This window comes from Myotis myotis, unplaced genomic scaffold, assembly GCF_014108235.1.
Source record: "Myotis myotis isolate mMyoMyo1 unplaced genomic scaffold, mMyoMyo1.p scaffold_m19_p_9, whole genome shotgun sequence".
Taxonomy (NCBI): Eukaryota; Metazoa; Chordata; class Mammalia; order Chiroptera; family Vespertilionidae; genus Myotis; species Myotis myotis.
Genome location: NW_023416401.1, coordinates 12814481 through 12841072, shown reverse-complemented (window position 1 = coordinate 12841072; position 26592 = coordinate 12814481). Strand labels below are relative to the sequence as shown.

General features: G+C 47.0%; 1 protein-coding gene across 6 annotated transcripts in view; it reads left to right on the top strand.

Moving 5' to 3' along the window:
* The window catches only part of SLC14A2 (solute carrier family 14 member 2), a 383545-nt gene that overhangs the window by 349664 nt on the left and 7289 nt on the right, over nucleotides 1-26592 (top strand). For 3 of the 6 annotated variants that reach the window (XM_036323003.1, XM_036323001.1, XM_036323000.1), the window contains exons 9-17: nucleotides 2333-2480; nucleotides 3490-3624; nucleotides 5242-5291; nucleotides 5816-5990; nucleotides 20632-20754; nucleotides 22930-23012; nucleotides 24113-24272; nucleotides 25258-25447; nucleotides 25764-25892. In XM_036323003.1, coding sequence (XP_036178896.1) covers nucleotides 2333-2480; nucleotides 3490-3624; nucleotides 5242-5291; nucleotides 5816-5990; nucleotides 20632-20754; nucleotides 22930-23012; nucleotides 24113-24272; nucleotides 25258-25447; nucleotides 25764-25892 — 1193 coding nt within the window. Of the gene's footprint in view, nucleotides 1-2332; nucleotides 2481-3489; nucleotides 3625-5241; nucleotides 5292-5815; nucleotides 5991-14847; nucleotides 15604-20631; nucleotides 20755-22929; nucleotides 23013-24112; nucleotides 24273-25257; nucleotides 25448-25763; nucleotides 25893-26592 lie in introns of those variants that run through there. The other 3 variants (XM_036323004.1, XM_036323006.1, XM_036323005.1) reach the window with 3 other exon arrangements.

Genomic DNA, 26592 nt, shown 5'->3' with positions numbered 1-26592 from the left:
TCCTTCTCCTTCTCCTTCTCCTTCTCCTTCTCCTTCTCCTTCTCCTTCTCCTTCTCCTTCTCCTTCTCCTTCTTCTTCTTCCCTTCCATTCTCTCTAAAAATCAATGGAAAATCCTCAGGTGAGGATTAACAAAGCAAAAAAAAAAAATTATTGAAGACCCAATCCATGCCCTATCCATGAGGCATGGTCCAAGTGATAGCTGCAGTGATATGTGGTATTGCCAGAGAGAAAGGCCCCACCCATCTGTATTGTGTGACTGTACAGTTCATCACTGAGGGGGCCAGGGTGGAAAGAAGAGATGGCTCTTGTTCACCTTCCAAATAAACAGTTAGAAAGTGGTAGAACCCAAATCCACGTACCCTGAAACCCAAACACACTCTCTGAGCTCCCCACCCCACCACCACTCTGACAACAGGCTTCTCTTCTACCATCCAGAGCTGATTTGAAGACTCAGTGCCATTTCCCTCTTTCTCTTTAAAACAATGAGGGGAGTGACTTCCTTTTTGTTGAACAGGCATGTTGTTGTTACATGAGGATTATCCAGAGTATGAGGAGCCTGGCGCTCAGTAAATTTCCACCGCACACCTGACTTCCCCTCACACCAGGGTGTCAGCTATGGCCTGAAAAGCAGCGGGGAGGGGAGGCAGGCCTCCTGGGACTATAGTTCACCAAGTCCCTGTAGAAGGAATCTTCATTCTAAATCCAGGCTTCTTTCCAAGTCAGCTTGTTTCCTCATTCCTCTCATTCTTGGCTGCTTGGGCTTAAAATCTGTGTTCCCAGATGGAAGGTGGGAGCCCGATTCCCCTCAGCATTCCTCAGACTTCAGGAAGTTGTGGAATATTTATTGAGTAGCTTTCCAGCCTGTCCCCCCACTTAAGCTGAGGTTCCTGGACTGGCACAAAGTGTTTCAGGTTCCTTTAAATAACACAGGGCCCCTACCCTGTCATTCCTTGCACAAGTCTGTAGGGTCTAGCCCAGACAGTGCCTGGTTATTAAAAGGCCGCCTCCTCAGAGACAAGGGTGGACAACTCCTAAAAGCTCTGGGAGACTACCCAAGCAAAAAAAAATCAGACTAACTCCATAATTCAATCAAGCTGTGAAAAAAGTACAAAATTTCACCAATGGGAGAAAGACAATGAACTCCCAACATCTACAATAGATTGTCAATAATTAACCCATTGGTCCCCAAACTCTGTTGCACATCCAAAACCCCTGAGGCGCAGTCATGCTCCATACCAGTTAAGTCAGGAAGTCTGGGAGGAGCCAGGCATCAACATTGTTTTAAAGATATGTAGGTGGTTCCTGTGTACCCAAAGTTTAAAAACCACCGAGCTATTCAATACATGTTATTTAGCACCTATTAAGTACCCTGCCACAAGGGAGCCCTGTACTCAAAAAGGTTATATGATCTGGTAGTGGAAAAAAAGAGTTTGCAGGATTTTAAAGCTAGAAGATCATCTGCGGGGCCATCCTCATTAGAGCGGAGGGCACCAGAGCCTAGAATGAGGAGGTGACATGCCCATGGTCACACAACCTTGTACAGAGCCCCCCTGAAAGCTGTAGCCCTCAAGCCCCAGGCCAGGGCTCTCCCTGCCCTGCCGATCTCCTTCCCTTCCTTTTTACCCTCAAAGGACAGCCAGAATGTGGGTGATTCAGCTTGAGCGGAAAAAGGCCATCTGACATCACTGCCAGTTAATCATCTTCAATTCCAACATCACCAAATGACGCTCAGCTCAGGGACGGCTGGGCTTTGTGCTGTTCTCCAGACGTTCTTCACATTACTTTCTTCAGTGCTGAGTGCTCGCTCCTCCTTCCCAGGGCCTCCTAGTCCCCAGGCTAACACTGAATGTGCAGCAGCCACCAAGAGACTAGAGGTCAAGCTCAGAGACTGTAGCTTGGGCTTGGCCACCAATGTGCTAAGTGACCTTTGGACCATCATCCATCAAAATGGCCTTGAATGGTCCCAATATTCCTGGAGTTTTTCTAGGATTTCCCATAGTTCACTGAAATCCCCAATGGTAATCTAGAGAGGAGGTTCCCTCAAAGTAGAAGCCATGTGTCCCTCAGAAACACCCTGCCAGCCCCTGGGTTGGGGAGCCCTGCTTGGCTTTGCATGAGCAATGCTCAGATGCCTGCAAGGTGGTGGAGTGAGGAGCTATTTGTTCCAGGTCACACCCTCCCATCTTTTCTCACACACTGGAGGGCACAGCCATACTCCCGTTCAGCCCCATTACCCACCCACCCCCCAGGAATGGCTCAGTCCTGGCCCCGAGTCTGGTCTTTGCATGACCAGCCCACACTCCGGTGACCTAGATTCTATTTACTTTGCAGCTGCTACAAGCCATCCCCGTCGGGGTTGGCCAGGTGTACGGCTGTGACAATCCCTGGACAGGTGGTGTGTTCCTGGTGGCTCTGTTCATCTGCTCGCCACTCATCTGCTTGCATGCAGCCATTGGCTCCATCGTGGGGATGCTAGCAGGTAGGACAGCACCCCTCTCTGCAGGGATCATTTTCCCACGGTCATTCTCACACACACACATAACAAATACTCTAGACTTGCTATCTTCACTGGAGTTCATAAACCCTAACAGGTTACTTCTCCATTTCTTGACTCTCCAAAGGGAGCAGATTGCATTAGCAGGACACATGGAGAGATGCAAGGGGAATGAAGACCAGTAGGCTTGCAGACTGAGCCCCTAGGAGCTAAGGGGTAGAAGCAGAAGCTGATAGGCAGGGGCATAAGTGAGCCAACACTTTGAAATTTTGAGTAAGCTAAAAGAAAAAAATATTCTCAAAAATTGTATTGCCACTTGAAAATGTAATTTAGTATGTCTACATATATGTATATGTGTGTACACACACCTATATATGTGTATGTGGACAACAGAGTCAGAAATTAGAGTTCGGGGCATTGGGAATAGGAACCTGTTGACTCATTCCAATATTTTGCAAAAATGTCTTAGAAACAGAACTTTAAAAAAAAGTTACCTGGAAAAAATTTCAAACTTATCAAAAATAAAAGTAGCTCAAGGGGCACCCATAATCCTTTACCCAGATTCACCGATTGTTCACATCTCACCCATTTTGCTGTATCACTTCTCCATCTCCATATGTCTATGCATGCACATTCATGCTTTTTCTCAACCATTTGAAGCAGAATGTTTTCAATTGAAATCTTTCTTGCTAAAAATGTAGCTTCTCTGGCCAAAGAGAGGGCTAGAGTCCCATGGCCTTGCCCTCCCCCCAACGCTGGAAGTAGCCATAGATCTGCGTCAAATCTTTGAAAACCAGCTTGGAAACCACTGCTCTCTTCCCATTGCTGGTTTCCAGAGACCAGGCACCATCTGTAGAGGCTCCTTTGATGGGTAGCTATAGCAGGTGTCAGGGGGAAAGGCTGGAATGAGGCCACCCTGGTCCCAGCACCAGCCACAAGATGCCTTTGTGCTGTGACCCAGAACCAACCAGAAACACCACACCTTATCCCACAGCCCTGACAGTGGCCACACCCTTTGAGACGATCTACATGGGCCTCTGGAGTTACAACTGTGTCCTTGCCTGCATTGCCATCGGAGGCATGTTCTACGCCCTCACCTGGCAGACCCACCTGCTGGCCCTCGTCTGTGGTGAGTATTTGGGAAAGCTGACAACCAAGTCACTCTGCTATTCCTCCCTCCCCGACACCTACCTTTGGGGATGAAACCCATGGTGACCACTAATCAGAAGTGAGAACAGTGATAGAAGGACCAGTGGCTTGGGTCTTTCACAGCTGGGCGACTTGAGGTGCCTCCTCCATCACATAGTGCATTCCTACTCTCAGTAACTCTTCATTCAACAACGATTTGTAGGGCACCACTAAGTTCCAGACCCAAGGCGAGGCATGGAAGACACAGTAGTGTCATGAGGACATGGTCTAGCAAAAGAGGATCCATTGCACAGTTATTAAGGTTGTGATGTCTAAAAAGATTGTTGGAACGATCTAATGAGATGGTGTACTTGGGAGCATTGAGATCTAAGAAAAATATAATATAGCTTTATGGAAGCTTGAATGTGTATAATAAAGACAGAATGCTGTGTCCGAAGAGAAATTGAGCATAATCATTATATCTGCACCCACACCACACTCTGTGCCATATAAACATATGAACCCTCTTAATCCTCCCAAGATCACTACCAGGCATAGATTGTCAACCCATTTTACAGATGAAGAAATGAGACTCAGAGGGATTAATGAACCTAGAACTCAGCTATTAATGGCAGAAGCAGGATTCAAACCCCAGGCCCATCTTTCCATCAGCCTTTCTGCCCTGGTTTGCTTACATTCTCTGCAAACAGCAGGATTTTAATAAGCAAAACTAGAGACAGGGCAGAATCGCATCCAGGAGAGCTTTCCTTTTGTTTTCTCCCACTTCGGTGTGGAAATGCTAAATGACTTCCATGCCCCTTATATCCCCCTCAGCATAGCACAAGGGTGGGTATGGAGACAGTGACCTCAGTAAATATTTGTTAAATAAACAGCACCAGGTATTTTGAGGGTCAGATTAGGACTGCCTTTGGCCTTCAAAAAAGTGGCAGGTTCCTGTGGCTAGAACCTTCTGGGGAGGCTTCAGAGGGAGGTTGAGGTTCATCTCAACACTTTCAGGGTGGGATCTGGACAGGCAGAGAGGGGAGAAGGTGTTCTGGAAAGAGAAACAGAGAGAACAAAGGGTCAGGGGCAGAAGGAGCTTGTCCAGAGGCACCAGGGGTATGGCAGCTCTCCCTAACTGTCCTGGGGGCCCACATCCTGTGATTGAACCCAGATAATTGGCTCCTAGGAATGAGCTCCAAGGTCCAATAAGGTCCAACTCTGATGGGACTTGTTGAAGGTCCAATGGCATCATGGTTGCTCAGAATCTTGGACAGGAGGGGCCTTATCTGGAGCTTATATAGTCTGACCACTCACCCCACAGACAGGTAAATCATTCAGGCCTGTGCTCGACCATCTCAAAGTCAGTGTGGACAAGTGAAAGATGCTTAGTGACCCCTGACTCTATGCAAGGCCACCATGGAAATGGGAGGAGATAAAAGGATATGTAAGTTTTACCCTCTGCCTTCAGAGAATGCACAGTCTGGTGGGAGATGGGCCACATGTCAAGATGTGGTATAGACACTGAGGCTGCTGGAGACAGGCTGAGATCCCTGCTCTTGAAGAAGGTTAGGGGTGGGCCCTGGGAGCTGACTCGGTGATCCTTGTTCCTCTGCAGCCCTGTTCTGTGCGTACATGGGAGCAGCCCTCTCCAACATAATGGCAGTGGTAAGTTCGGACTCTCCTGAACACTGTGCCCGTCCCTAGCCAGGGCTTCGGGATGTTTGGAGTCTTAAGGAAGAATCCTGAGGGGGTTATAGTAGCCAATACTCTGCACAATGCCTTTGTCAAGGTTTATCTAGGGTTTTTCCTGAGAAGCACTGGCAACTGGGTACAGTTGCCTCTAAAGTGTGCATGGTGTGTGTGTGTGTGTGTGTGTGTGTGTGTGTGTGTGTGTGTGTGTGATGCAACCAATAGTGGAGAACAAGGATGCACAGATAGTACTTGTGTTTGGCTGGATGTTGGAGACCATCATTTCTAGGCCAATTTTCAGCTCCATCATTAAAAGATTCTGGTTGTGTCCAAAGGTGACAACACCTCAAATTCATAGACCAACTCCTCTGTCCTTATGACTCCAGAAACCAATGCTGTCACTAGGAGAGCTGTCCCAACCTCAACCCCTACCACATCCTTCTCCCCCAGGGTCCCTGGAGTCTAGGAACATTTTCAGACACCAGTGCTTTTGCTTCCAGGTTGGTGTACCACCAGGCACCTGGGCCTTCTGCCTCTCCACCCTCATCTTCATGCTCCTGACAACCAACAACCCCGCCATCTACAAGCTGCCCCTCAGCAAGGTCACCTACCCAGAGGCCAACCGCATCTATTATCTGACCTTGAAAAGCACTGAAGAAGAGAAGTCCTCCAGCGGTGACTAGCCAAGTTCTAGGCAGAAATGCTCTTTGCCTGAGCCTTGTTCTGCTCCCTGTGATCTTGATTCTGGGTCAATCAGCTACAGCACCTCTTTCTTTGCCTCTCCTTGCACCTGTGCAAAACCAAACACCAACAACTCTCTTTCCTGATGCTGGTTTTCTCTCTCTGACCAAATTGCCATAGCTATCCATCATGTGACATTAGAGGAAGTTGGTAACAAGCTTACTGGAGTTAGAAGCAAGGCATGTGTTTTCAAAGTCATTGACTTAAAACAAGAATATTATTTGTTTGTATTTAGTATTTGGGGAAGGTGATTTAGAGATAATCTTGTTGGCATGTTTAACTAAATAATAGATGCTGTAAAATTGATCTTAATGAGTAGTTCCTAGGCAGACACAGAGTAAGTGAAAATTCAGGGGACACATGCAAATAATTGAAGGCACCATAGTACACAGAGCTACTAGCTGATGGGCACATACAGCTTTGCATAAAACTTTATACTGATAACGTTTTAAAATTGAAATAGGGACAACTAGGGCACTGGAAGTGTCTAAATAAGGAGTCTCAAACATTTAGTGGTCAAGAGTAAAGGGCAAGGTGATATTCCATAGTAGGAAGGAATTAATTAATTAGAATCCTACATGTGACTTTTATTATAAAGGATGTTTCTCAGTGTAACTCAAACCAGCAACATTGGGCAGAAATTTCAGTTGAGGAGAATACCTGAGCTCATTTGTGAATAGCTAGGCAAGTTTGTTCCATTTTCTTATTTGCTTATGGGTATTGGAGGCTCTTTGAGATCTGATATTTCAATGGTTGACCTTGACTTTACATAAACAATCAATTATTCATGAATTTTATAATTTGCCTTTCCAATTAATACAGTAACTAGCTTGCATTTAGTATTTAGTTGTATATAGATCAGGAGTTGACAAACTTTTTCTGGAAAGGGTCAAATATTTTTGGCTCTGGAGGCCATAGTCTCTTTTGCAAATACTCGACTTTATTGTTGTAGTGAAAAATAGCCTGGGATGGTATATAAATGAATGGGAGTGGTTGAGTTCAACTAAGACTTTATCAAACAGACAGCAAGCTAGATGTGGCCTCCAAGCAGTAGTATGTCAGTGCCTGCTACACATAGTCAACATAACAATGGTCAGGCATGGATGGGCAGTCAGCAGGCCCAAAAGACACCACCAGGTTCTATACCACAGACATGTACCTGCCGGGTGATAGTGTGAAAATTCTTAGGAAATGGAGGGGACACAAGAAAGTGAGATTAGTATGACCAGACTCAGGAAGATGCACCCTGATGCCCTCAGAGAATGACAGACCCAGTGATGTGTGCCAGCAGGTGCAGATTTAACCGTCCCTCCTTCCACACAGATGTCTGGGAACCACTCCTAAGGCTCGCCGTCCTCCACTTCCTCACTCTGTTTCCCCCTCTGCCAGCGGGCTCACCACCGTGCAAGGAAGAAAAAACCATGACCCTTCGGAAGCCCAGGAGTTTCCAGCAGCAAGAGCAGGGAGGCTCATAGAAGCTCAGGGTTGGCAGGGAGTGTGAAGGCCAGGGAGTCCCCCATCCTGTGATGCAGAGGCCTCTGTAGGAAGCTGGGGGCTCAGTTCCCAGCCAGGCTTCCAGCAGGGCACAAGTACCCAAAATGAAAGGGAGACCCTAAGGTATTCTAACAAGAGATAACAGAATCAGAGATACCCCGCTCATTGCCCTAGGAAATCGCCTCTTCTCTCCATTAAGCCCTTGAGAAGCTCCGCCCAAGAACTGAACTGTCTTTTATTGGATTCCCGGGAGAGGAAAACTAGTTGGATATGAAAATTCTTTCAGCTCACTTGGGTAACTTTATCTCCTCCCCTCTCTTCTCTTCCCTCCCCACTTCATAGTTTGTCATTTATGAGGTACCACTTTGATCACAGGGATCTAGGTTTTAAGGGGGGTTTTTCCTCCCAAGTTTCCACTTTAACAACTCCCCTCCCCTCCAGGAATGAAGAATTTAACTATATTACAAGATGCCAAACTCATTTGAAGACAAATGGATAAAAGTTAAGTTAGTCAGAAAAAGGAAAATTATATGCCCAGCAAGTCTGGAAAAACCACAGGGCCCCCAGAAAGTCTATTATACACTGTGACCAAAATGGCCAGATATTTACGTAGAAATAGAAAAACAAATTATCTGCTAGTTTGAGCTGAAGTAAAAATCCCCAGGCCTCTGAGAAGTCTGCCCCGTGCAGATCACACTGTCTACAGGCCACGGACAGATGCCCAGATGTCCTCTGAAGTAGCCCAAATAGTCTCAAGGGACAGGAGAGCTCCCTGGAGTGACCTTGCCCCACCTTCACCAGCACTTCCCCATCTCACTGACGCCCTGAATGAGTAGAGGCAGGAGACCTAAACTTACACATTCTCACCACCAGCATGAGGTTGCAAGAGGGCAGGCCACTGATATTATCTACTATCACCCCGAATACCAGCAGAGGCTTTTGGAAAGCTGAACATAAGTGTTTGTGGCTGAACATTAATAAGCAGTCATTAAAGGGAGAAGGAATATAAGTGTGGGACTGGGGAGAAGGGGACTTTAGAGGAAACACTGTCTTAAAATCTCTTTTTTTATCACGCACACCCCGTTTCCCTGTCCCCTCCCCAAATCTTATCATTTCCTCTCCCTCTGGCTTCACCATCTCCCACTCCAATTTTCATCTTCTCTGCTACATGGAAGAGTTTCATTGTCAGCGTGGAACAGCATTGTCCTGCTGTATTTTTAAATCATGTATCTCGAATCATCTTTCCAATCACTTTTATGGTAATTGACATAGTCAAGTTTTCTACTTCTTCTTGGTCAAACTTGAGAATTTGTTTGCTGGGAAATAATCTATTTTCTTTAGTTTTAAATTTTTGATGCCATAGAGTTACTCATAATGTTTTCACAATAATTCAGTCTCTTGTGTATCTGTGGCTTTGTCTCCTTTGTAATTTCTAATCTTATGTGATTTTGCTCTCTCTTTTCCTTAATCAGGTTTGTGAGAGATTCATCCATTTTATTGGCCTTGACAAGCAGTTTGTAATTAACTTGTTATTTCTACTTGTTGCAGTTTGTTCTTTATTTTATTGATTTTTTTTTCTGTTTTCTCATGTTTTGTTTAAATGTTCTTTTTTTTAAAAGTGATGTAAAGTTTCTTCATTTTAGATCTTTTTCCTTTAATGACAAAGGAATTTAAGGCTATTAATTCTACCCTGTGTACACCTTTAGCTGTGTACTGTAGGTTTTGAAATAAAGTATTCTACTTTTATCAGTTTTTAAATAGTTTGTAATTTTAGTTTTGATTTCCCTTTGATCCAAGGATTATTTAAGAATGTGTTTTTTAATTTCCAGTACTTAGGAACTTTTTGATACTTTTAAACTTTCTATACCTAGTTTTATTGGATTAAGACAGAGAATATTGCCTGTAAAATCTCTATTTTAAAATTTTATGAAATTTTCTTTGTAGCCAATTACTTGATTGATTTTGGACATATAAAATGCAAATTTTTATTTGAAAGAAAGACATTAAATTGATTTATTAATTGCATCATTCAATTATTCTATGTGCTTATTTATTTTTTGTTCATGGGATCTTAATTATGAAATGGGTTTATTAAAACTCAACTATAGCCGTAGCCGGTTTGGCTCAGTGGATAGAGCGTCGGCCTGTGGACTGAAAGGTCCCAGGTTCGATTCTGGTCAGGGGCATGTGCCTTGGTTGCGGGCACATCCCCAGTGGGGAGTGTGCAGGAGGCAGCTGATCAGTGTTTCTCTCTCATCAGTGTTTCTAACTCTCTGTCCCTCTCCCTTCCTCTCTGTGAAAAACCAATGAAATATATTTTTTAAAAAATTCAACTATAATTATATAGCTTAATAAACTCTTTTGTATTTGTAAACTTTGCCTCATATATGTAGCAGCTATGTTGTTTGATGCCTATTGACTATCATTCATTCTTCATAGATTTTATCTTTTACTATTACAACTGCTCATTTTATGCTCATTAGTGCTTTTAACCTCATATCAGCTTATTAATGTTGCCATACCTACTTTCTGATATTTTCTTATACCTTTGTGTTAACCATTATTATTTTCTTTTAACTGTATATCTTAAAAATAACATAGAGCAATGTTTTATATTTAACCTAATCTAAGTGGTTCTGTAATTTAGTAGGATAATTGAACCCCTTCATATTTATTGTAACAATCAATATGCTTCTTTTATTTATTTCACTTTGTTTTTACTATTTACTTTTTGTTTTCTGAACTTTTCTCCTTTTGCACATTCGATTATGTTACTATCTTTTTCTTTCTTTGTTCATTTGGAAGCTCTGCTATATTTCTTCCATTCCACTAGTGGTCACTGTTTCTTTCCCAATGCTCATAAGCAAAACTGTATTTCTCTGTTGTTATATAAAAGCAAGACACTAAATAGTTTACCCACACAAGCTACCCCATTTTGCCAATGCTCCTTGCTCACCCTGTGGAATGAAAACCTTTATACTACTTTCACTCCTCCCCAAGGTCCTCATCCCTAACACACTTGCTTCTCCAATATTTTCCACCTCTAGATTTTGCCGAGATCATTATTTCTTTTTCCTCTTGCAATATTTCTCTTTTTTTAAACAAACCAAAAAAAAAAAAGGGAATTCTATCATTGTGGCTTTGGAGTTTACTATTTATATTGGGCGTGTTACCTTTTATCACTGTGTTCTCTATTCATCACCTTCCCCTGTTTTGTGATCTTGGTTCTTATTCATTAATTACCTGTTTAGAAGTCCTTCTTTTTTGTTTTCTTCAAATAATATATGACAGAATACAGGTGACACATTCTCTGACTGTTTGCATGTCCACAGTTTCTTTCTCCTGCTAAGTGAATGGCATTTCAGCTGGGGTGTCTGGGCTATATAGCCTTTCCCCTCAGTTGTCTGGAGGTGTTGTGTCTTCATTTTCTGGCTGCCAAGTGTTACAAATAAGAAATCTAATATCAATATCATCCTTTCACTTTATAAACAACCTGCTCTTTCTTTCTAGAAGCTTGTAAGGTTTTCTCCTTATCTTTGGAGTTCAGGGATTTTATGAAGTTAAGCCCAAGCCTTTTCCCATAAATACTGCCTTTCAAGCTGCAAACTCAAGCCTTTCTTCAGCTAACGTGTGTCTGGTTAGTGCTTTTCCTCTCTCTCTTCCTTTTTCTATTTCCGGAATGCCTATTATTCATTTGTCAGTTCTCCTTGGTCTCTGCTCCAAGTTGCTCTTCTCCTTCGCAGTGTTTACCATTTGTATTTTTGCTCTGCTTTGAGATATTTCTTCCACCTGATCTTCTAGACCAGTGACTCAGATCCCAACAGTAGCCTGTCTTTTCTTCAATTCAACAGATAAGTTGAATATTTTAGTTCAAAAATCATGTTTTCATTTCGCAGTATCTTTGGGATGGGAGTCACAATTGAATCTCCACGTGTGTTTCTATTATTCTTTTGTTGTTGTCTATCCCCTCTTGCTCTGTAAGTCAGATACAGCTTCTGGTAACTCATGGCCCCAAATGTCTGTCGTTCCCCTTATTCCCTGACTAATGGGCCCCTGTATTGGTAGCTCAAGAACACTTGCCAACTTGCATGAGCCAAGGCCCTAGAAACTCTGCCTTGTGGCCTGACCTCATTCACTCATTCACCCAGGTGACATCGTATGAGGAACTGTTAATATGTTACTCAGGCCCCCACTTGACAACAAACCAGGAAAGACTCAGACCAGTTCCTGCCTTCAAGGAATTCATTTTATGGGGATTTGCCTGGCCAGGTGAGTAGTCTCACCCGAGGTGAAGATGTAGATCACACCACAGATTGCCTGAGCCACATAAGTTAACAGCACCAGTTTCATTATTTTGAGTGAATCATCTGTTGGGTTGGTATCCTATTCAGAAAAAGTATCGAGGAGGATTTTAAGGGTCCCGGAAATTTTCAGTGCCTGTTCTCCTCTTGTCTTCTATCTTGCCATTACCTGTGCCCAAACATTCCCAGCCATCCTTTATATTTGAACCTGTTAAAATATAAACAGTTCTGGGAAGATAACACAGTAAGCATGATCAGTCATTTGCATCTTAGGTTGAAGGAATTATTTCTGGAAATAGGTTGAATGAAAAAGGAGGGGAGGGTACAAAGGAAAAAAAATGGGTAGCACATTTTAAGAGAGTCTTTGGCAAGGAAGGGTCTGCTGAGTGACTAAGGTCTGAAGCCCCCTTGGCTCATCAGGAATGCTAGTGAAGGTGCTGCATTTGGTTTAGAGAAAAGAAGAAATGACTGGGTCTATAGTATGAGGTAACACATGTGGTAACTCAAAGTTACTTTGGAGCATGGAACAAGACCCACGAGGAGGGAATAATAAGCAGGCAGACTTTGAATCAGTGGAGAGGGGTGCTTTTTAACACTGGAAGTTGTCCTGTGAAACCCTGAGTTCCCTGCTCTGGCAGTGCAGGCCAGGAACCAGAGGCCTGTTGGGGATGCTTGCTTTGGTGGGGGTAGACCAGATAACCACTGTAGACTTTCTCTTCCAAGTTTCAGTGATTCCATGGCCCTAGGTGACTACAGAGGAATGAGGAAGAGATATTACTGAGGTGGCAAAAAGTTAAGAACATAGAGATGGAATGTACCCAAAATATACCATTGTTGCCTTTGCAGCTTGTCCTAGGGCTTAACTGGCTAGCCATGGGGTCAGTTTACCAAAATGCTCACCATGGTTTTTCGTGTAGATGCAAGGTGAGGGACCAACATAACTCAGCTATGCCTTGTCTTTCACCTTCTCCTCATCACTCTCCTCTCTCAGGTGGTTCTTCTGGTCAGCCCTCTAATATCTGCCCATCAAGATACTCAATCTTCCTGGCCTGTATCTGTGGCTACATCAAACCCATGTGCTTCCATTTTTTGTGCTTCCTGTAAGAGTCTTTGCTTTCTTGGGTCATAAGGCTGCAAGGGCTTGGGGACAGCTACAGTATAAAACCAGTTAGGGGTTGGTAGTTTCAGGGTGACTATGATTTCTACTCAATAAACCTCAGTCTCATTTGGCAATTTTAAAGGCATTTGTGTGTGTGTGTGTGTTTTAATATATTTTTAGTGATTTCTAAGAGAAGGGGAGAGGGAGAGCAAGATAGAAACATCAATTATGAGAATCATTGATCAGCTGCCTCCTGCATGCTCCCTGCTAGGGTTGAGCCTGAAACCCGGGCATGTGCCCTGACCAGGAATTGAACCGTGACCTCCTGGCTTATAGGTCGGTGCTCAACCACTGAGCCACACCAGCTGGGCATTTTTTTATGTGAGATTATTTTTAACTTGCCTGTCTTTTCCTGCCTCTTGCCATTCTGAGTAAATAGACAAATCCATAGGGAATCCTTCTGTCCTTCCAATGTCCCAAAGAGGGAAGTGAAGAGATTACCAGAAAAGTCCTCTTAAAGTATGTGAATCAATAATTAGAAGCCCCCAGCACCTCCTACAGCTGCACAGGCTGCTAGAACAGATGAAGTAAAGGAAGTAGCTCTTTAGAGAACATTTAGCTCAGCTTGCATTTATTCTTCATAAACTCTGGCCTCTTCCTCTGGAAGAATCCAACTTCTCCAAGTTTAGACTCTGGTGGTCAATGCAGCCTCCTCCCTCTGAGATGTAGAAATGTAGAGTTGAAGGGAGCCATGAGCATTGGAAACTTAGTTCTGAAGTGAATTCTGATTAACTGAGCCTCAGGAGAATAATCTGTAGGTACAGGCAGTTATCTTGGGGAGTTGTTGGTTAATTTTTTTTAGTTTTGAATTATTTCATATCCCAGAAGGAGGAACAAAAGTTGCCAAAATAAAACCCGAAAGCCCTCCTGTATATCATTACATTTGTACCACCCAATAAAAGGCCAAGGAAAGCTCTGGGCCATTGTACACCAGTCTTCGATAGGACCTGTCAGAAACAAGGTTCCATCTTATTCTTCTGCTTTCCAGGAGGGCAGTTGGTTGCCCACCCTGTGTCTACTCTAGTATGTGTGACTGATACTCACTACACTTCCATTTGGCTCATGGAGTGGCATGTGAACTCCCTGGATGGTTCTTCTGGAATAGACATTTCCTGTCTTTTCAAACTGGTTACATGTTGTGCATGGGTAGAATCCTCCTGTTGCTTCTGGTGCAGGTGCCTAGGGGGCTGGAGTGAGGGAACCACAAGAATTTCAGGAGATCCCAGTGCAAGAAGGCAAGGGATGGGCATCCAAGGCTGAACCAAGAGACCAGTAATCTGGGGAATAAGAAAAAGTGTCGTCAGCAGACAGCCATGGGCCCTGAACTTTCAACACCAAGGGAGGGCCCTCTGTGCAGGAAACAGGTCTGCAGTCAGCTCCCACCTGTCCCTGGAATGTGGGGCCTGCCAGGTTCCTCACCCCCACCCCACCCTCACCTTTGTTTGCTTTCCTCCTTTTGAAGGCCCTCCGTGATCAGATCAAGACCCCTCTTTGGCAGTTCCAAAACACCTGGCACAGTGGTCAGGGGGGTTTGACGTCAGTGTGGAGTTTGTCTACTCAGGTGTAGCTAATTTCTGCAGCGTGAGGTTCTGTTTCTGAGCTTGGGTAGGCCACCTCACACCCTGTCACAGAGTCGGGGAAGGGGGAGAGGAGAAGGATACACAAGCCCAAGGGAGGGGAGGGTAATGCTTGACCTATCATACACAAAGCCAAACAAAACATGTTTTGATTGGGCCCCCTCCCCAAACCCCAGCCTTCTAGATCCCACAGCCTCATGGGACTTGGGAGGGCTGGCTTCCCTGATATATAGAGCTCGGCATCCTTTCTGGAGGCGGGGGTTAGGTCATTCCCTTCTTGCTCTGAGAGGGTCCCATGGTGAGTCCCCAGGACACCAGTCAGTAGAAGGCAGAAGGAGGAAAGGTCTGAAAATTTCCACAGAACCAGAGAGACAGCATCCAGTGTTGGACTGTACATAAATTTCCATCAAGATGCTGATGGCAACACTGTTCCCCAGCCTGTGGCCTGCCTGCATGGGGAATTGAGAGAGTTTATTGAGGTTAGAAAGCAAATTGGCCCCCTGAGGAGACAACTCTTAGATGATTGCTTTAAAGGCAAATACTGGAGCGAGAATTCTAATGAGAGGAGTAACTGATGGTAACGCCTGAAGGAGGACATGAAAGCTACTGCTAGAGCGTCCCCGGCTCTGCCCCTTTAAAGGAAATCTGCCTGATCAAACCAGGTCAGGGAACCATGGTAGCAGGAGCTGGGATTCCCTGGGGAGTTTAGAAAGTAATCCTTTGTCGGGAAGGCCAGAGAGAGCATTTGTCTTTTCTCTCCCTCGTCCTCCATGGTGCCCTTCCTCAACTGGAAGGCATGTGCCAGGCATAGGGTTAGGAAATGCAAAGAGAATTTACAGAAAGTCAGCAAGAGGATGGGCTGGAGGGCTTCAGGAATTGAAGGGGTTTGGGTTTAGGGAGAAGTCCACCGCCTGGAGTTGAGGACCAGAGACGCCACCCAATCAGAAAGAAGCTTCTTCCCAAACCTCAATGGTCTAGATTCCTCCAGCCTGTGCAGGACATCAAAAGGAGCCCAGGTAAGAGGTCCCAGGGGAGAGAAATGGACCAGGTACACCCCCTAGGCAACAGGACCATCTGACTTTTCAGAGGCAGAGAAAGAAGAGGTCTTTTTCTGTTTCTTTCTTCTGTTGGGCTCTGGTGTCTGGGGGAGGCCAGTCTTGAGACAGGAATCTTTACTAAGAATTCTAAAGTGAATTTAGATTCCAGAAGCTTCAAACTGGAAGAGCTCTTTTAAAAATAATAATTCAAACCCCTCACTTTGTAGATGAGGAAACCACAGCTTGTCCAGGGAACTGTCCAGATCATAAAAGAGCCTGGACACAGGTCCAGCTGTCCTAACTCCCACCCCTGAGCTCTTCTTGCTCACCTGGTGGTGGAACTAAGTGAACCCATCAGCCCTCGAATCCCTTTACCGCCAGACCTGCCCACTGGTTGAGCCTCGTATTATTTGTCATCCTTTCCATAACTCTGTAACTCACGGTTCTGACAGGATGGTCCCCAGGGAAGCACCATGTTGAGTTGAGCTGTGGGGTATTAATGGGGTGGATTTGAACACCTTCCTCCTAAGAGTCATTACCTACTACTTCCAGGACAATGGCACCTGGTCCAGGCAGCTAAGCCGCTCTCCTCAGGTCCTGATGCCTTCCACAGGCATGCCTGTAGAACAAGACCATCTCAGTATCCACAAATATCTTAATATACCAGTTTAACAACCTGTTTTCTTGGTGGCTCTCTCTTACATAGCCATCTTAGGTTACCGTAGACCTACTCTGAGTAGCTACAGAGAGTGGATATTTCTGGAAGACAGATAGCAGTGCCTTAAGAAATGACATTCTAGGAAATTGAAGCTCTCTAATCAGAGAATGGACAACCTGTCAGCTATGTGATCTCCTCCAAAACTGGCACCAAAGGATATGAGCCTCGGTGAACTTGCTGAGCGAAGACTATTCTGTGAGGCTTGGAAGTGCCCATGGCCAGGCCTCTGCCTGCTGTCAACCCCCGGCCTTGACATACCCCTCCTCTCAAACTTGTGCAGCATCCACATCTTTCTTAAGGTTAGAGGGGAAAATAAATTTACTATCAAGTGCCAGTGCTGACTAATTGGTTGATTGTCAGTGTTGAGAAGAATTCTGAGGCTGTACTGAAATAAAGAAAGTGCTTATGATCAAATAGCTGTGTTTGCCATAGATAATGAGGAGCAGGGGTGCTGGAGAAGAGGATGTGATGGAAATGTTGCTCCAAGGGAAGAAGCCAGTGTACAATGGCCCAAAACTTTCCCTGGGCTTTCATTGGGTGTCACAAATGTAATGATACACAGGTTGGCTTTTGTGTTTTGTTTTGGGTGGTATTTTTTGTTTGTTTCTCCTTCTGGGATATGAAATCATATTTTAAATTAAAAATGTCGCAAGTCCATTGATATCATTTGGGAAGGCTCCAGTCGTCTGGAAAACACCTGCAGTGCAGGAGTAAAGCATCAACGCCAGGTCAAAACCTGGCTCCACCACTGACTGGCATGTGACCTCAGGGGGCCACTTCTCTGTGGGCCTCAGTTTCCTTCTATCAATGCCCAGACTCACAGGTCACTTGATTGATAATTCCAAGTACTTAATTGGATTGGAAAGGATTTATTAACTTTTCGTGTGCATGGTAACTATCAATATAAACCTTCACTGTGGCCCTAGCTTCAAAGGATGTAGTCTAGAGTCTTATGCAAATGCAGTGAGAATCCAAAGAATGGAATGATCCACATGGCCAAGTAAGTCAAGGATGGCACCATGGAGGAAGTAGAGCATAAACCAGACCTTGAAGGGTCGATAGAAATTAGGCAAGAAGAGGAAGGAAACATACAGGGCCTGCAATAAGGCCAGAGGACTGAGGCAGGATGTGTGGGGGAAGGAAATGGAAGAGCTGGATGATGAAGATAGTCATATTGTGGAATACCTGGAAAGCCAGGCAGAGGCACATGAGTGTCAGACTCTTGGCAATAGGGAGCTACGTAGATTATTGAGTAAGAGAGTGGCAATGACATGGTCCAGTAGTTGGAGCATAGAATGGATTGAAATGAGAGAGGATCAAAGTCAGGGAGATTAACAGTTCTGAGGGTGGGCTCTGTTGAGAACAGGGGGAAGAGAGTTCACAGTCATTCTGGAGGAAGATCAAGTGTTACCCCAATCACAGATAGCCTGCTCTAACTGTTGTACTCTTTAACCTCACTTATGAAATCATCATAAGGTATCTTGAGGTTAAAGGTGGTACCAACTCATTTATGCTTATTAATGTCTTCTCCATGGCATGAGCCAAAAACAAAGCAAAAACAAACAAAGGCTGGGCAAGTCCATTGACCAACTAGTGAACTGTGTGTGGGAGGGGGAGGGGGAGGGGGAGAGAAAGAGCTTAAAGCGTTTACTCTGAGGATGAGGTCTTGCTTATCTCAGGATTACAGTGACTCATACCCCACCTCCTTACAAAAATGGACTTCCAAATAATTTACCTCCAAGTGTTCCTGTGGACCTGACCTCTGCCTGTACTCTGTCCACGTCCCTCACAACCCCCTTCCCAGTGCAGATTTGGTAGGAAGGTGCAGGAAGACTTGTGGGGTTCTCTTGAATCCCCCCAAAGCAGGGTTGAACTGATAGGCCAAAAAGAAATCCCTCAGAGGAAGGGAGGTCTAGGGAAATAAGCCTTGGACTGGAAGGTGAGACAATAGCTGTGTGGACTCCAGCAAGTCACTCAGCTTCTCTGGGCTTCAGTTTCCCCATCTGTAAAATGGGAGGGCTAGAATGGATCATCTCAAAACCTTTCTAGTTCTAGCAATCAAGGCCTCTGCTAGTTTATAGAATGATCTTTGAAAATGTCAACTTCACAGAAAAAAAGATATCATCCCATTTACCACCCACAGGCATCTCTCTCTCTCTCTCTCTCTCTCTCTTTCACACACACACACACACACACACACACACACACACACACACACGCACTGGCCCTGCAACCTGCAACACTCAATTTCTACATAGGGAAACATGCCCAACTTGTGACCAAAGTGTAACCATGTAGAATTGGATATAGAAAAAAATCAGATCATATATAATGTGTCACTTCAAAAAGAGTCATGCTGGCATAGTAGGGAAATCGCCTTTTGATGTATGAGTGTGTTCGCAAACAGTAGGCTGGAGGAATAGCAGACCCAGGGAGCTGGGAAGGGATGACAAATGGGTCCTTATGGTACGTTCCAGATGCTCCATATGTTGAACATTGTAGGTAATATAAGGACAGCATCGATCCACCTGAGAAAGACAGCTTGTAGACAGTGGACCGGCTTGGACCTGTTTGAGTACAAGGTTGACCTTCAGTAGGATCAACTACTCATTTCTTCTTCCTCTGAAAGACGTCATAGATGCTTTGAGATTGTTTGGCCCTCTCAAAGACATTGCATTGAGCTTCCACACTGTATTTGACAGGTTTTTTTTACCCCTCAGTCCCTTTCACCCCTGCTACTTGAACAGCTGGCACTTTCTGTACCACAGAAGTCAGCAAGGGTGTGAGTCCTATTGGGCAGGACTCCAGAAAAAGTGCTTCCAAGCAGATTATTGTGGCTCATCACTGTTCTTTCCTCCTCGGAGTCAATGGGCAGAAAGCACCATTGGACTCTTGCCTATTCAAACATGGGTGGAAGAAATCCTCGAGGGCAGGGACCATGCCCCTGAAATGGTCCTGAACGGCCCCAGTGTGAAGCTACATGCCCTGGGACACCTAAAAGGCTTGTTAGAGTGGAGAGGGCAGTAATTCTAACACCAGATGGCATGCCAAGGAGCCACTCAGCTGCTAAGGTCATCAAGGACAGAGCTTCCCAAACCATGTGCCGCGGCACACTCATAGCTGGCCCCAGAGAGCATCCCCTGGCCCTCTAGTCAACCAGGTGGGACCTGGTGTGGCCACAGTCCCTGGGCCCAGCTGTGTGGTCCCAAAAGGAGCAGTACCAGTAAGTTGCTCTCACCTTGGCTTTAAGTTTTTTCACAGCCTCAGGAAATTTGTTACTTTATCTCCCACCTTCTTCGTGGTGTCTGTTCCCACCTTTCATTCTCAACTCTTGGCCGGTCCATCTTGTGGGGCCGCTGCCCTCCCAGATGGTATGTAACCCGGCAGTCCGGTATCACCCCCTGAGACCCAGAACCAGCACCATGTCAGACTGTACTTGGATCCATCTCCCAACTCATCCCAAACAAAAACAAGAATTGTTTTTAAAGGAAAGAGAGATGCCATTGGTTTTTGTCTTTTATGACTAGGACATCCGTTCTGGGAATTCATAGTAATATGAGCCCCACAGAGCCCGGGCACGAAAGCTGAGCCTGGCCTTCTGCAGCCTCTAGGGAGCAGTGGATGTCAGGAGACCTGGGTGCAGTTCCTGGCTGTGCCACGGTGAACCAGTGACCTGGGCAAGTTCATTTCTCTGGATCTAGGAGGTAGTATCTTGAAGCTCCATGAAATTCTGAGTCTGTGATGCTGCAGGATCAAGATATTGTTCTGCCCAGGGTGTGTCTGGGGTAGCTGACACTTAGCATGTGAGGACCAAGGAGCAATGGTCTGGGGTCAGGTCCAGGCATTTTTAAAGCACCGTTATTCTGATGTGCAACCAGCACTGAGGGGCGCCCCATATAGACTCCCCACCTCAGATGGCAGCCAGGGCACTGGCTGAAGGGTGGAAATAGGCAGTCAGCAAGGGCCCACCCCAAGGTCACCCAAGGTCCCGTTAAGTGAGTCAGGGAGGATTCCTCGTTGGGGAACTGAGAGCCTGGCTCGTGGTCTTGGGACACTGGTAGGGGTCTGGGGTCTGGTTTCTGTGGGGAAAGGAGTGGAAGTCTTCATGGGAGAAGTAGAGAAGCTGATGTTTCACAGACATGATGCAACCACCATGCCGCTTCTGACCACACCCACACCGCTCTTTCTTTTCCTGCTTCTGCCTGTGATTTTCCCACGCTCTCTGCTTGGCTCTCACTGGGTATGGGCCAGGGTGGGACGCTGACCTGTCTCGTTTTGGCCCTGGCTAGGCAGCGGCGGGGAGCAGCCAGTCATCACGAGCCCCAAGGCCGATGAGGGCTCTGAGGCCGTGCTCCCTAAGCCCAGGAGCGTGTTCCACATCGAGTGGTCATCCATTCGGAGGAGGAGCAAAGGTGTGCGCTTCCTCCCCTCATTCCTGGGGCCTTGATTTACCCATCTGTAAAATGAGGACGATGCTAGGACCTAGTCACAGGGGGTGGGAAGAACCGTGAGGGTCAGGCCTGTCCTTATCACAGCCAACCTCTGACCACAGCCATGGGTTCCAGTGCCCACTCTCTCCCTGGATGGGACACTAAACAGACAGCAGGCTCTGTAGATCAAGGCCAGGAGGTCTCAAGCTTGGCTGCACATTGGAGTCACCTGCATCCTGGAAAACTAATTTAATTCTGCTGGGACCCACCTGGGTAGGCTGAAGGACCTTTAAAAGCTCTCCGTGAGATTCTGTTTGCTGCCACATCCCAAACCACTGGTCCGGGAGGCAGGGATGAACCGGTCTCAGCACTGCAGGGGTGGAGATGCCAGGGCCGAGGGAACAGGTAGAGTGGCAGGAGGGCGGGTCTCCCACAGGCCAAGATCAAGACGGGGTCCAGGCGGCAGCCAGAGCTGAACCAGAGGTGGAGCCAGAAATGTGGCTTTAGCAGCTGAGGACATGTTGTGGCAAACAGGAAGGAGTTGGGGGGTGGGTGGAGGGTCTCCCCAAACCTGCTGCAAGGTTGGAGCAGCCTCATGAAGAGCCAGGGCAGGAAAACAATCTAATTCTGCCCGCAAACCCCAGAGAGGAGAGCGGACTTGCCCAGAGTACCCAGCCGGCGAGGGGCACTGCACCGGATAAAACTCATTCCCAGGTCACTGCCCTGTTTACAGCCTCACACACTTCCCAGAAGAGCCTTTTTGCTCCAGGTCCTCTGAGCCTCATCCATTCACACCTAAAGTTGCCAACCCAGAGACATGGGCCTGGGGTGTTTCGGAAAAACACCGCACACGGGGTAGAGGGCATCGAGATAGCCCAAGGGCCCTCTAGCCCAGGAGTTTGTGTTTGTGAGGGGCCCTGGGCATGTGTGGAAAAGAGCATGGCTTGCTTCAAAAAGTTAATAACCTCCCTCCAAACATCCTCCTATGATGTGCTGCAAGGCTGGGGTGGGGGAGGGCCCAGCTGAGAGCCAGTGCAAAGGAGCCTGGGAGGGGGAGCGTGGTCCCAATTGCTGAAGAGCCAGCAGGCAGCGGGGAGCTTCAGACAGAAGCTGCGGGTCCATCAAGATATCACACACACTGGCCTCAAAGCCTAGGAATCCTCTCTGCTTCCCACTCTTCCCTTCTAAGCTTCCAAACATTAACTTGTTTCTCCTGCATCATGCAACTGCCCAGCCACAGTGGTATTTGCAGACCCTGCTCCCTCAAGAGCGGGCACACGGTGCCTTTGGTGCATTCTTTCTAGCGGTTAGCACTCTGAGGACTCATGAATGCATCTTGACTGGGACCGGCCTATTCAGTGTGAAAATGCCTGGCGTTCAGAGCCCAGCCTGCCATTCTCACACTTGACCACGAGAGGGCACCAGAGCACCAATGCCGAAACTTCCAAGGGCGTAACTTCTTTTATGATGTATAAAACCTTACTGACATGGGTCATCTTTAAAAGTAAATGGTGTGGTAATGATGAAAAAATATGTTTAGAGCCACTTTACGAGAGTTTTCTAGAATTACAAGGACACGCCAAAGTCAATTCAAGTAATGACATGGATATCACTTGTCTTATTTCAACCAGCAGTTGCTGTTAAAATACCTAAAATTCCAAGACATACAACAAAAAAGAGACCCAAACAGCCCAAGGTCACCCAGTGGGGAAGAGTCACAGGCAAATGCACCCAGCCCTTGCGTGGCTCAGGCAGCTTCATGCTGTATGAGCAATAGCGTCAGAGTTCCTTTCTTTGCACACCGACGTGTTGTCCATGAGGCAGAGGAAAAAGAACCCTGGATTCGGGGATCGTGGGCAAGTCATCTAAAAAATATAAGGGGTGAGCTAAGTCAGACCTTATTCACTAAAGGCCAGTTGAATCGCTGGACTCCCAATTCCCGTGAAATGTTGACATGAGGACGTTCATTTTTACCCAAATGGGTCCATAGCCATTAAAAGAAAAAGATTGGGGCTTCCAGCTGCAAGATGCCAAGGTTCTGGGCTTCCTCCGGTGGAAAGCGGAAGACATATTCCAATGCGAGGCCTCCCCAGAATTCACTGCTCAGTGCCAGGGTAGAGGTGTCCTAACTGACGATGTTTTTCCTTCCAACGGCAGTGTTTGGGAAAGGTGAACACCAGGAGAGACAAACCAAAGACCCTTTCCCCTATCAGTACCGGAAGCCCACGCTAGAGTTGCTGGTAAGTGATGAGTGGCCGGAACGCGGGGCAGCGCCCCACAGTCACAGGGCCTGTGCAGGTTAGGGAGCCGAGGTCTGGGAAAGGCATCTCCCATTTAGGCAAACTTTTCTTAAATTCATATTTCCAGAAACATAATTACCTGGGATTAAAGTGTCCATTTTTCACAGTTTACTTTATAAAGTTTCCTATTCCTTTTATTTGAATTCTTTTTTAAATTTATCTTTATTGTTGAACATATTTTAGATGTCCCCCTTTTTTCCCATTGCCCCCCCTTCCACCCTGCACCCACTCCCCTCCCTCAGACCTTCACCACACTATTGTCTGTCCATGGGTCATGCATACAAGTTCTTTGGTTAATCTCTCCCCACCCACACCCACCCCCATCTTCCTCTAAACCCAGCCTTTAAGCCAGCGGTTCTCAACCTGTGGGTCGCGACCCCTTTGGCAGTCGAACGACCCTTTCACAGGGGTCACCTAAGACCATCCTGCATATCAGATATTTACATGACGATTCATAACAGTAGCAACATTACAGTTATGAAGTAGCAACGAAAATAATTTTATGGTTGGGTCACAACATGAGAAACTATTTAAAGGGCCAGAAGGTTGAGAACCACTGCTGAGTTTAAGCATTTAAGAAACAAGCTAGAGCCCATTTTCAGAAACAGAATCTCTGCATGTTTAATTTTATGAGCAGTTGCATTTTAATGCTAGGTGGGGGGAGAGATTTCTTCTGGAAAGCATGTGGCATAGTAGAAGTAATTTTTTTTTTAAGAATATAAAGATCTGGTTAAATCCCAATTCTACTGTTTGACCTTGATGTCTGCAAATAAGAACACCTCTCCACGCCTGAGCCCTCATCCACAGAATGAGAATAAAGATATTGTCTTGTTGGGTTCCAAGATTGTTGCTCATATTAACTGAGGTGACATAATGAGCAAAGGATATTCTAGGCTACAGAAACATGGAGATGGTTAAACAGCAATCTCACTGAATGCCAAATGAAACCCTGAGCCTGGGCCCCAGCGAGCACAGCGCCACTTCTCGGTGTGAGAAGCGCAGATGTGGGAGCCCTTTGCCTGTCTCTCGTCCCCGGGCAGGACCTGGACACCATGGAGGAGAGCGCCGAGATAAAGGTGGACACGAGCATCTCCAGGACTTCCCGGATGCAGAGTTACCTGGCTGCCGGCGGGAAAAGGATCAGTAGCGCCCTCAGTTACGTCACAGGAGAGATGAAGGAGTGCGGAGAGGGGCTCAAAGGTAAAGCTTCTTTGACAGGAACCCCTGACCCTGCCTTTCAGAGGTCCCCTCCAGCCGTCCCCCAGGACACACTTGGCTGTGGTTCTCTGTAGACTAAACTATGTTTGTCTTTCAAAGGTAGGCGTTTCGCTGTTAGAACAGACACAGCCTCTTGGGATGTGAATGCAATACCTGTAGGTGTGCGGGCTCTCATTGCTGAACACACAGCGTTGCCTCTCAAATAGTCCGTCTCTGCGTGCAGCCAGGCAGGTTAGCCCTGGGAGTCCAGGGCATGCCTGCCCCTGGATAGCTCGAGGGAGAGCTGCGTCTACTGTTCCAAGAGGTTCTCATTGGCAATCTCCCCAGGGCTCAGGCCATGGGTTTGATGACCCCTGTGCAGAAAGAGTTGTTTTTTCCAGATCCATCTTCTTGAAAGGAAGGGTCAATGTGAGGCCAGAAGCCACTCCTTGCAGGGACTGTTGCCACCTTCCCGTCCCCTCACTGGTTGGCCCCCAGCTCATGCCATTCCCACAGGGGCACAGAAAGCTCAGGTACCCGCTACTTGAAAAACAACCTAAAGACCACCACTGTTGCCTGGCCAGCATGACTCAGTGGTTGAGCATCGATCTATGAACCAGGAGGTCACGGTTCGATTCCTGGTCAGGGCACATGCCTGGGTTCTGGGCTTGACTGCCAATGTGGGGCATGTGGGAGGCAGCCGATCCATTATTCTTCTCATCACTGATGTTTCTATCTCTCTCTTCCTCTCCCTTCTTCTCTGAAATCAATAAAAAATATATATATTTTTTTAAAGACCACCACTGTTCTCAGTGGGTCTGAAGCATTCTCTGGGCAGTCAAATGCCCTCTCGGTTTCTTGGTTTCCTCTCTTCTGTGGCAGGCGACAGCGGGGGGCTGACTCCCTGCAAACCCACCTCGGGTGTGGCATGCGCCTCACTCCCTCTGCTCCCAAGCATTGACCGACTCCCTGCCTGCTTCCATTCCAGACAAATCCCCCGTCTTCCAGTTCCTGGACTGGGTGCTCCGGGGCACGTCCCAGGTGATGTTCGTGAACAACCCCCTCAGCGGCATGCTCATCATCCTCGGCCTCTTCGTGCAGAACCCCTGGTGGGCCATCTCGGGCTGCCTGGGCACCGTGGTGTCCACCCTGACCGCCCTCATCCTCAGCCAGGACAAGTACGTTCCGGGAGCCCCAGGGTCAGCATGAGGCCAGAGGCCAATCCTGCGGGGACCGTTGCCCCTTCCCATCCCCTCACTGCAGAAACCCCTCAACTAGGACACTAGTAACCAGGAACCACCATCCCCTGGTGACTTCGTAACTGCTGCACACCATCTAGGGGAGTGGGAGGAGGGGCATCTGTTCGAAGGTGTTTGCAGTCAATCCCAGTTGAGGAAAATCTGAGTGAGAAGGAAATTGGAGAAGGCAGCACCCCTACACTGGGCCTTGGGGAGCCCCCACGTCAGCAGCCCTCCCTCCCCGCCCCCCACCCAGGTCGGCCATCGCAGCAGGACTGCAGGGCTACAACGGGGTGCTAGTGGGGCTGCTGATGGCCGTGTTCTCGGACAGAGGCGACTATTATTGGTGGCTCCTGCTCCCGGTCATCGTCATGTCCATGGCTTGGTAAGTTGGCTTCCGAAGCCGTGGGTGCTTACCAGGGGCTGCCAATCTCTATCCCAACGCCACGACTGTGTCTCCGCTCGCTTTGAAGGTGGCATCTCCTTAGCTTACACATCAGAAACATCTACTGGGAATAATTACTAACGCCATGCAGTGCCAGCGCTGTGCTAGGTGGCCTCCAGACAGCATCGCCTACCTACCATCCCTTCCTCTTCTTCTTTTAAGATCTAAAGGGTTTCTGGTCCTGCCCTACCAGAGCCCGGGGAAATTAAATGAAGACAGTATAGGTTAAGAGCCACACCACAGGATCCCATCAGTTGCTGCAAATCTTCTCATTCCTCCTGCTGCCACCCACCCCCTCCCCAGCTTTCCCCTGTCCTTGGGACCCCTGATCAAACTGGGACCACCTCCCAGTGTAGTATGAAGGGCAGGCCTACCTCCTCAGTGGCCTACACCCTCTGTGAGCTCCGGGCCTGGCCCAGGGCTGTCCCTGAGAGCACCAGGCCCAGCTCTTCCTCCACCTCTAGAAACCACAGACACTCTGCCCATGAGGCTCATGCTCTCAGCTGCTCAGCAAGCATTTGTTGAAGGAAGGAATGCCATTCCCTATCCCCTACCCCATCACTCCCCCAACTTGCCCTCTCTCCTCCTGCCTGGACACGGAGCTGTGTGACTTTCCACGGAAGTTCTGTGACTCCCTGCC